Source organism: Glycine max, chromosome 17, assembly GCF_000004515.6.
Source record: "Glycine max cultivar Williams 82 chromosome 17, Glycine_max_v4.0, whole genome shotgun sequence".
Taxonomy (NCBI): domain Eukaryota; kingdom Viridiplantae; phylum Streptophyta; class Magnoliopsida; order Fabales; family Fabaceae; genus Glycine; species Glycine max.
Window position 1 is genome coordinate 1,987,940 of NC_038253.2, and position 11,016 is coordinate 1,998,955.

At 34.3% G+C, this 11,016-nt stretch overlaps 1 protein-coding gene and 1 pseudogene across 1 annotated transcript; both read left to right on the forward strand.

Annotated features, from left to right (window-relative positions):
• Positions 1 to 514: 514 nt before the first annotated feature.
• Positions 515 to 2,071, forward strand: LOC106796733 (F-box/kelch-repeat protein At3g06240-like; annotated as a pseudogene).
• A 2,142-nt stretch (positions 2,072 to 4,213) lies between these two features.
• Positions 4,214 to 10,109, forward strand: LOC100797013 (ubiquitin-like-specific protease ESD4). Its single transcript, XM_003550489.5, has 9 exons — positions 4,214 to 5,246; positions 5,448 to 5,524; positions 5,605 to 5,698; positions 5,834 to 5,932; positions 6,782 to 6,874; positions 6,974 to 7,093; positions 8,808 to 8,911; positions 9,134 to 9,206; positions 9,589 to 10,109. Exons 1-9 carry the CDS (start codon positions 4,467 to 4,469, stop codon positions 9,649 to 9,651), a joined length of 1,503 nt encoding a protein of 500 aa, XP_003550537.1. The 5' UTR covers positions 4,214 to 4,466; the 3' UTR covers positions 9,652 to 10,109.
• Positions 10,110 to 11,016: the final 907 nt, after the last annotated feature.

The following is an 11,016-nucleotide window of genomic DNA, read 5'->3' on the forward strand; positions in this document are numbered from 1 at the left end:
AATACTAATATTTTACAAAATTTATTTTATAGAACAATCTAGTGATTATTTTTTTGAGATTATTTTTATTAAAAAAAAGTAGAAACAAATTTATGTTTGCTTATAGTTATAAATAATATTTTTAAAAACTAATTTTATGAGATAAATAATTTCTATTTTAATCCGATTTTAAATTCTTTTTAGTTTTCGATTATTTGGATGAGTTCAAACAAATGCATAAAAACTATTTTAAAAAAAAGCAATGTCTTTTTATAATAAAAAATTATTTTACAAAAAAAGAAGGTACTAATAATGAACGGGCCCATAAGTAATTAAATATGCATGGTTTAGTTGATTGTTGACCATTCATCCAATTTTTGGTGGCATATAATTCAAAGGATGGACTGGTGAAACAAGAAGAATACTAAACAATGAAGAAGCATGGGAAGAGTACTAGACAAGGAACAATTGTGATAGCGTCTTTCTTTTATCTCCTCTATATATATCTAAGTTATGCTGCAGAATAATCAATCGCCCAAAAATGAAAAAAGACAATCATAGAGGATTAAGGAGAAGGAACAAGACCGTGTTTCTGCCACAGGAATTGATCATTCAAATCTTGTTGAGGTTGCCGGTCAAGTCTCTTATCCGTTTCAAATGCATCTCTAAGTGGTGGCTCTCTCTTATCAATCCCCCACTTTGCAAAATCACATTTTGAACTAGCAGCCGCTCGCACACACAGACTTGTGTTCTTAGACACTTCTTCTTTTACAACCCGATCCTTAGACTTCAATGCTTCCCTTCACGATGATTCTGCTTCCGTTGCATTAAACAACAACTTTCTTATCACCAATAATGTTCAAATCCTAGGTTCCTGCAGAGGCTTTGTACTTTTGGACTGTTGTGGAAGTCTCTGGGTGTGGAATCCATCACAGGTGCCCACAAACAAGTATCTTGCTCACCAATTGATATGAATGTATCTTTTTACACGTTTCTATATGGTTTTGGGTATGACCCATCAACAGATGACTACTTGGTGGTTAAGTGTCTTACAATCCAAACTTGGATGATTATGTGACCAGTTTAGAGTTTTTCTCTCTCAGAGCCAATGCATGGAAAGAAATTGAGGGTGTGCATTTGTCTTATACTCTTATATGAACTGCTGTGATGATATCAGACTAGGGTGGTTCTTGAATGGTGCCATTCACTGGTTGGCTTTTTGCCATGATGTATCGATGCAAGTTATTGTTGCCTTTGATTTAGTGGAAAAGAGTTTTTCAGAAATACCTCTGCCGGTTGATTTTGACTGTGACTTTAATTTTTGTGATTTGGCGGTACTTGGAGAATCTCTCCGTCTACTTGTTTTTTGAGCAGAAATATGGGTCATGCAAGAATATAAAGACGTTCCCAATCAATACTTCTCCCTAATTTGCTCTACAAAAAGTGGTGATATTATAGGGACAGATGGAAGTGCATGATTGACAAAATGTAACAATGAGGGACAGATGGAAGTGCATGATTGACAAAATGTAACAATGAGGGACAGCTGCGAGAGTATCGATCCTATTCTAATGGTTCAAGTGGATACCATCAGGTGGCTGTGTATTCAGAGTCTCTATTTTCACTGGTGAATGAGAAGAATTAGGCTGTGAAATAATTTTTGATACCTTTACTATTTTCTTGATACTTATTCTGTGTTATGATTTATGAATCCTTCTAGTATAATAAAGCATGTAAAAGTAATAGGCAGAGTGATGAAGCTGTTGTTTTTTTGCAAAAAAAAGTTGTGGTTCCATCATTATGTTCTGTTTGATGATTATTTCATCATGACGTTATTACCGCGTAATTGTTTGTAATTTGTATCCTTCCACTCTCTCACGGGGGTTTTAGGCTTTCAGCTTAAGCCTTAATAGTGATTTATGGCATTCCTATCATTACATGTAGGAAAATTTTAAATTGGAACATTCAGTTAATAACTGACAACACTATTGATATGAAGTTATTAATAATGCGATGTCCAATTTAGTCTAAGATACATGTCAACATTTTGTGAAATCAGTACTATCTATCTCGTAGGTGTTTGTTTTCATATTTGTGTATTGATTTGCACATGATTTACCATAACTTATGAAGATATATTTTATCAATATAAAATTGGACTTTTACTCCACATATTGACATGAATAAGAAGTAGCCAAGCAGTGCACCAAAGAGGCAAGAATTACTCTGCCTATTTTTGCCATCTGAAATGACAGAAATGCTAAATACTTACTGATAAGTTTGAAGATATTAATCTTTTGCCTTTTGTAATGACTAATTTATTAAAGAATATGAATTTTCTGGTCTGACTGTGTGAACTGAGTCTGTGAAGGCTTAGGTAAAGCATACTGTGTGGATTCATTATTGCCAATGGCACAACTAGGGATGTTATGCCTCGGTTGTTTCTTCTCTCACCATTTCTTTTTCTATTTAAAGCTTACAAATTTTTTTAGCTCAGCTTTCTCACTATTTCTTCCAGGAATATTACAGTAGGAGTATCAAATAGGTCCTAGCTTAGGTATTGAGGTTGGTGATGATATGGTATTCAATGAACATCCGTTAGGTAATTCATTCCCCTACTTTTGGTTTATACGTTTAGTTTTGGAGCATTTGATACAGAAAGGTCCATCTTATGGATGAATTGGTTAACATGTTACAACAGCTTAATTCTTAATAGATGTGTCTGGTTCAGCATGATATCTTGTTTATGCCTTTTGTTTTTTGTGTGGTTCCAATTATGTGCATTCTAAGAAGTTGGTTTGTCCTAAGATTGATATGCTGTTAGTTGTGTGTTTACCTGAGAATGCACACCATTTGCATGAAGTAGTAGTATAAATGTCAACATATAATTGTTGTCTGCATCTCTTCCTTGACTCTTTCCTTTTCTTCCATTGGTGGTTAAGTTAAAGATGTAACATGATACACCTTAAATTAAATCCTTTCGTTCTGTGTGTGTCTTTCTTATACAATACAAAAGTTATTTCAGCATCCTTTAAAATAAGCATATGAGCAGGTTGTGCCTTCGGTTGTAACTTAAATTTTATGTTGATTTGTGCTTATTTAGGCTCTTGCCCAATTTTGTATCTTCTGAGTAAGCATGTATTGTCTTCCTGTATTCTGACAGAGAATCACCAAAAAGCTGATGTTGTCTCTCAGTTGATCCAAAACAAATAGAGGTACAGTAACTAATATCATAATGCAAGGACTAACTTTGATTTCAATGACAGTTATACTAAAGTTTTAACCCTTTCCCCACTAGTGTGACTGGAATGGTGCAAGATGCCACACCAATTTCACATCTTTTTACTGGCCTATGGCATGAATCTTGATAGCCCAAGTTTTAGTAATTTCTTTAATTAGTAAGTTGATGAGCAATCATTTAGCTTTAGTACAAAGAGCAAATGAACCATCATCATCAGCAGTCTGTATCTTATATAGTACAATGGCAGGAGAGAAGATGGAGTTTTACTAGGTAATGAAGAAAGTAACTTTCAATATCTATCACTTGTCACCAGGAACACATTAGTGTCATGGAGAAGTAAATGAAAAAAGTTTGACATGAAAGCATGACACACAATTTAACACATTTTCTTGGGTATGCTTCAAAATTGTCAATGCCTACTCTAATTGAAGATTAACCTTGCCAAGAAGTGAAAATTTTATCTCCTTATGGGAAGCATACTGATAAGAGCATTAAAAATCTGTATAAAGAAGTCTTGGCTCAATTATAGATCTTCAATTAGATGTTAGATCTCTGACTTCTATATCTTTGAAATGTATTATCAGGTACATATGTATCGAGTCACGAGAAAAGGTAGCTTGCTGCATGCTACAAAATGATGAGCTTGCTGATTTTCTCCAAAACTGGAACCCTAAGGGTCATTGTTGTAGTACAGCTTGTTTGAATTAAACAGTTAAAACATTATTCCGGCTTGTAGTCTTTGCTTTTATTTCTCCATACCAAAAAAAAAAACATGTTCATGAAAATGACATTGTCAGACCTAATATTCCTGAATGTAATTTCCAGAAATAAATTTTCTTGCCCCGTAAGGAATCAAAATATTTACTGTGAATAGCACTTTGTTGACATTGTAACAAAAAAATGATTTTTTTTATTTGACCGTTGTAAAATAAGTAAGGAAAAAAATGAGTAATTATATTGTACCAAAAAATGATTAATATGTGTGATTTTTTTAACATGAATGAAACTGTTTAAAAACATGGTAGATAACTGTTAATTTAAGGTAGAAAAAGGAGAAGATTTGGAAAGAAGGCGACTTGCTGTTGTTTGTACCGCGAAAGAGAAGGCAAGCAAAAAACGTCATCCTCGGCGGAACAGGCGCGGAGGCTAATCGTTAACCAAACCAACACAGATCCCATAACGCTTCGTCTAGGGTTTCGCTGAATCCCCAATTTTCCTAACCCCGACCGGACATGCTCCTTCCCCGATGGCCGTCGTAACCAGCAACGGCAAGCGCCGCCAACATTGGCCATCCGCGAATTACCACTTTCCATCTCCCAATTCCAAAAGACCCAGAGTTTCAACAATGTCCCAAAACCACGCGCAATCCTTGTTATCCTCGACTAGTATCATTTCAAGAATCTCTAAGTACCCCGAAACCAAGCCACCACTGCATAGGGAGGTTCACGCCCCGTGTAGACCACGTAAGTTTGATTCTCCTGCCTTCAATAGAAGTTTTCATTATCCTCGCAAAGAAGAGATTAGTTACGACAAGGGCAACGTGCTCAGTAAAAACTACCAAAGGGCGAAAAATTCTGCGTTGGCTAGCATTAGGTTTGGGGAAAAGGGCAAGGAGGTGATAGAAGTGGATGCTGATAGTTCCAAGGGTATGGTGTCGGAGGATTCGAGTGTGGAAGAAGATGGACGAGAGCACAAGTGGCAAGAAGGTGGTGATTTGGTTGTGACTGAGGTGAAGGATTTGGATGCTAATAAGGATATGCATGGTGTCCCTCAGCAGCAGTCAACTTCTTCCGTTGTTTCTGAGTTGACTAACGGTGATCTGAATGTGGTTAATGCTGAGAAGATGTTGGACACTCTTTCTTTGACTCCTGAGCATGATCTTTCCTCCGTTCAAGCCTACAAGAAGTTGCTCGATGCTCTTGGCCAACGAAATGATACGCTTGAGAGGCTGAAGGCTGAAATTCAAGTTAACGAGAAGCGTATGTCCACATTTGAATTGTTGCGCCCAAAGAAGGAACTAGTTGAGGTAAACACTTGTTAACTGGCCCATCTCTGTATATTTTTTTGATTAGGCTCGCTGTAATTGTTGCTTAGCTGTGTGTTTTTGTTTTTTGTTGTTTTGTTCAATTTTTATGAATGATTCGTTGCAATGTGCCTCTGTGTTATTAAGGCATAAGAAGTGGTCTAAGTTTTATTGCAATTGACAAAATTTTACTATGGCTTTCAGGAAGTTCCATTGGAACCTTTTATTCCTCTTACTAAAGAGGAAGAAGTTGAGGTTGCACATGCCTTTTCTGCCGACAGGTATGTTTTGAAAATTTGGCTATATGCAATTCAGAAAGGTTTAAGCTGTACCATATCTTATTGATGGCCTGCTTCTACAGGAAAAAGATCTTGGTTTCCCATGAGAAATCTGGCATTGAGATCTCTGGAGAAAAGTTTCAATGCCTTAGACCGGGTGCATGGTTAAACGATGAGGTTAAACTTGTTCGCTTATTGTTTGTTTAACCTTTGTTGAATGCTGTGGAAGAGAAGAAGTTGATACCTAGCTATAATCGTGGTTTGAAATTGTTGCACTGTGAAATCCAGTGATCTTGTACCTTGCCTTTGCAGGTAATAAATATGTACCTTGAATTGCTGAAAGAGAGGGAGAGAAGAGAACCACTGAAGTTTCTGAACTGTCATTTTTTCAATACCTTTTTCTACAAAAAGGTAACATGCTTTTACTATCCGCATGAACTGAATAGTGCTTGCACACTCATGCAGCTGTCCACTGTGCTTTTTTTTTTTAATCTTCTGGGGCATGTTTCGTAGATCTTTGTTAGGCTTCATTTCTTTCATGCAAAGTAACAGTAATGGAAATGTTTTCTAAGAAACACGTCTTGAAATGTTTTGCACAATGTTGTTAAATAACTGTTATGGTGCTGCGATAACACTTTGCCATCGTATGGCGCTGTCCGCCATGGAGCCTGCTGCGCTGCGGCACCCATGGTGGACCCCCCCTCTTTATTTTTCTCTGCTTATTCTTCATTTGTTCAGATGTTCCTCATCTCTTTTGTTCTCTTCTTTGTTTTCTCTCTTATTCTCAGTGTGGCTGTTTTTGTTTTTCATCTGTTCAATGTTTTATGTCCTGTTTTCTCAAAAATTTCAGAATTTAGTTCTGTTTTTTAGAATTTCAGAATTTAGTTCTTTGTTTATTAGAATTTCAGAATTTAGTTTTTTGTTTATTAACATGTTCTATGATTTTTTTATTAAACCTATAATGATGTTCCCAATTCTTACTCACATACAGGACAACCCAAAATCAAGTTCTTCGAGACTTGTGATATTTTCTTGGATTTTAGTCTATGATTCTGTTGTTTTTTATGCTATTTTCAATTTATTTTTGCTGTTGTTTTTAGTGGATTTTAGTCTATGATGTTATGTGTTTTTATTTATTTATTTATGATATTTTCATGGATTTTATTCTATGGTGTTATGTGTGTTTTATCTATATTTGCTCTGCAATTCAGTCATATTGATCTGTCGTTGATGCTTTTAATTGTGAATTCTTCTTACCAGTTAATAAGTGGCAAGAATGGGTATGATTTCAAATCTGTGAGGAGATGGACCAGCCAAAAGAAATTGGGATATGGCCTACATGAATGTGATAAAGTAATTATGTTGAAAAAATTATCAAGTTTTGCTTTTCTTATAACCAATCAAATTATCAAATTGGTTTTTATGCTGATATTTTACATTGTTTGTTCCTAGATATTTGTACCTATTCATAAAGAGATTCATTGGTGCTTGGCTGTTATCAATAAGAAAGATAAGAAATTTCAGTATCTGGACTCACTGAGAGGAACAGATGCCCGAGTGATGAAAATTCTGGTAATGTTTTTGGTCTATTTAGTTTAACTGTATGTTTCAGATTCATATCTGCACATTTCTTGTACAAGGATTTTGGAAGTAATGACAGTGAATCAGTGACAGTCATAAAATCTTTATTTGGTTTCAATCATGAATCATCAACACTTTTAATGATGATACAATCCCCCCTATTTTTTTTTTTACCTAATTTTGTATCTTTCCATTTTTAATATTGTATGATCTGCAAGTTGAGTAATTGGATAATATCCAATTATTTTATCTCCTTTAGAATATCAAATACAGTGTGAATGGAGGAAGCCATGCTTAAACTATTTGAAAATCAAAATTTATTCCTGCTTTAATTTGGATACGGCCTTTTAGTTTTCTTTTCAATCTTTGGAGAATCTCCTGTCCTTTTATATCTCATCCCCCTTCCTTTGGTCATGGCTCAAGTCCAACGACAAAGACTTTACAGTACATTTTAACCAATGGGCTACTAATCTAACATTAGGTTTCTGTACCTAGCCTAGGAGTAAGGGGGATGGATTTTTGTAGTAGGGTGTTACATAGCTGGGTGCTGTGGTGCTGGCTTGGGTCCTATCAGTAAACATAGGAACCAGCTGGCCCCAAAAATACTGTAATTTTAGTACCACTGGTACTCCATATTAATATATCATATATATTTTTGCTGAGCAAAAAAAAATATCTCATTAGCAGGTCAATGTTTAAAATTATGTTGAATTTCAAAATTAACCAAACTTTGATTCACACAAGCTGGTTATTGAAGAAAACTTCGGTCTGATGCATAGAATTCAATTTGATGGGTTGAACATCTTGTTTGTCCAGACCATATATTGACGTCTGGGGAAGGCCAAAATGTATATTGACATCTGGTGAAGGCCAAAGATCATGCATGTGTCTGTAGTGCCTCAATCCAGTCATGAAGAATAAATTTAGGGGGATGAGGAAGCTAAACAAACAAATTTGACAAAAGGGAAATAGATAAAAAAAAAATGATAGAAAACATGAGTGTAATTTCAGGCAGCCTACCAATAAATAGAACTTTTTTAAATTAGAAACTAATTGAAGTAGAGGATTTGCACAAAATCAACTTAATATAAATCAAAATCTAATTAATAGATAAATCAATGAAGAACTATTGAATAAGAAAACCACTAATTATGAAATAAATTATGATTAGTGCCCAAACATTTATGTGTTGGATAGTTGACTTAGTATTTGAATTTGAACATTTAATTTTTGGACAATCGATTTAGACATTGTGCATATAGATATACTTTTTGAGTTAGTTGTTGTTATGCTCCTACTTATGGTAAATTAGAATTATGTTTGATATTAGCTACAGTTTTAGGTAACGTGAGATTTTTATTATGTTATACAAAAAATATTCTTTGCTTTACCAGTGTTAACAGGTCTTGTTAGTTTTTAAATATTTTACAAACCAAATAAATGTGATTTGCTTTTATTAGGTGCAGGTTTTTGCCTAAAATTAGGCACCTCTAGATTGTGTCATGTTTTTAGACTTTTAGTTATGGAGACAAAACATTTTCAAGTTTTTGAAATTACATATTTATGTCATCACTGTCACTATTCCATTAAGGAAGAAGTCCGCATTTCCCACAGGACTTAATTGGATGGGGAACTCAGGAAAGATATATAGGTGTATTCACATTTGGTTGGGGCAATTCCTGATGTTTTTCTTGATGTCTACCAGGCTAGCTATATTGTAGATGAAGTAAAGGACAAGACTGGAAAAGATATTGATGTAAGTTCTTGGAAAAAAGAATTTGTTGAAGACCTTCCTGAGCAGCAGAATGGGTTTGTTTTCTTCTCCTATTCACTTAATGAACCATCATTAGCAGGTGGTGGAGCTAGGATGTTTTAGTAGGGGCTTGGTAGGAATTAAATAAGTGGTGTGTTTAGACATCAGTACTTTACAAATACCATCTCAATTTTCATTCCTTTTTTTGTACCTCTGAACAGTATTTGCAGCAGTTTGTGGGCGAATTATTTTCTAAATGCAATTTGATATTTGGACAGGTATGATTGTGGGGTGTTTATGATCAAATATGCTGACTTCTATAGCAGAAACTTGGGGTTGTGTTTCAACCAGGTACGATATTATAGTTGTTCCATTTCTGTAAGAAAGCATGCCTTTGTTTTCTGTTCATTTTATTGCATATGGAAATATTTTCCTTTTTCTGAAGTCATTAACTTGGTCAGTCATTCACCTGTTTGATACTTTCTTACTGCCAATATAGATTGCGTTGCTGCCAAGAATTTTTAATTATATAACATTTCAACATTCAAATCTTGTAATTTTTTTATGTTGTGTATGGTGTGACCAATGTTTCCTTGCTCAATGGGACATTCTAAAAAGATCCAATGGATCTCATTTTAAACCTCGTCAAATTGGCTGAGGAAGCCTCGTTTTAATGACTAATTTTTCATATGGTTTCTGAGTTGAATTCCTTTTTCCATAACTCCATTTGTAGGAACACATGTCTTACTTTCGGCGCAGAACAGCTAAAGAAATCTTGAGATTAAAAGCTAACTAAGCAAAAGAATATTCATTTTGTATTTCCATATTGGATTTTGGTCATAAAAAATCGAAACAATCATTAATGTCAATCAGTAGAGCACTTTTTGATGAAGGATCCTTCATTCGTGTCACTATCTTGACCGTAACCATTCAAAAGTTCTGGCATTTGCTAGAGATTGTGGACGGGACTGATCATACTTATCATCCCGATATATCCAGGTACACCATGTTGGTAGTGTAGTATGTAGTAGGTTGTATATGCTACGCAAAGGTGAATCATAGATGAGATGAGGCATTAGGTTGTGGTTTTAATTATGTAATGATAAATGTGCTCCCTCGCCTTTTTTGGTGTCTGGTTACTATTTGCGTCCTTTTCTACTGAAATTTGAACTTGGCTGTGGGGTGATGTCATATAAGGTGCATTAAGAGCATTGAAGGAAACGGGGTATTACTTTGCTTTTGATTATGACTTAATCTGATTTTATATGAAACAATGTTATGCAGCATTTTATATTTTGTTTAGAACAAACTAATTTTTAGGAATTGGATTTTATTCATCAATAATTTTCTTAAATGATTAAAATAAAAATTGATTTAATTTTGAAATCTGTAGTAATGTGAGTGGATTTAATTTCAATTTAGATTTAACTGTCTGAATTGATAATTTTATCCATTTTTATTTTTCTTTTTTTTTTGTGTATTTTTAGTAAGATAGTAAATTGTTAAAATGGAATGAATGTCATTCAATATTAAGATGTTCTAAATACAAAACTTGATATATAAATTAATATTAGGTTTTCAACATTTAAAAAATAATAATCAAAATCAGGTTCTGTTCAAGTTAAATGATTCTGAACACAGCCTTTGATTCGTTTGAAGCGCTGGGGCATGTAAGATTATGGATGATAAATTGATAATTAAATATACATTTTGTATAAACATTAAGCTTAATGTCACTTTTGTTCTATTAAGTTTATTTTAGTTTCATTTTGATATGTTTTCAACAAAACGGATCGTTTTTGTATTTTTTTTGGTTTTTTTCTAAAACATTTAATTCTGTCAGTGTTTTAAATTTTAAAACAATAAATTTTAAATAGTAATGATTAATTATTAATTATTACTATCTTTATTTTATTTTAAAAATTATAAAACAATCTAATTCCTAACCTCTTTTCTTTCCTAAACACCAACAGCCATTATTACTTCACCCCTCCCCCCACCATGCCCACCACCTTGCCCCCAAGTTCCTCCTCTCGCATGCCTCCCTCGTCGCCTCCTTCTCCCTTCGGGGAAATCCTGGTCGTTGAGTTGAGTGAGGGGGGAAGACACGAGAGTCAATGAGGGAGGGAGGGATTGAACTTGTAAATTATATTTTGTAAAT

Coding starts and splice junctions, on each gene's coding strand:
- LOC100797013 (XM_003550489.5), top strand. CDS start 4,467: ATGGCCGTCGTAACCAGCAACGGCAAGCGCCGCCAACATTGGCCATCC. Junction 5,247..5,447: donor CAAAGAAGGAACTAGTTGAG/GTAAACACTTGT, acceptor TATGGCTTTCAG/GAAGTTCCATTGGAACCTTT. Junction 8,912..9,133: donor CTTCCTGAGCAGCAGAATGG/GTTTGTTTTCTT, acceptor ATATTTGGACAG/GTATGATTGTGGGGTGTTTA.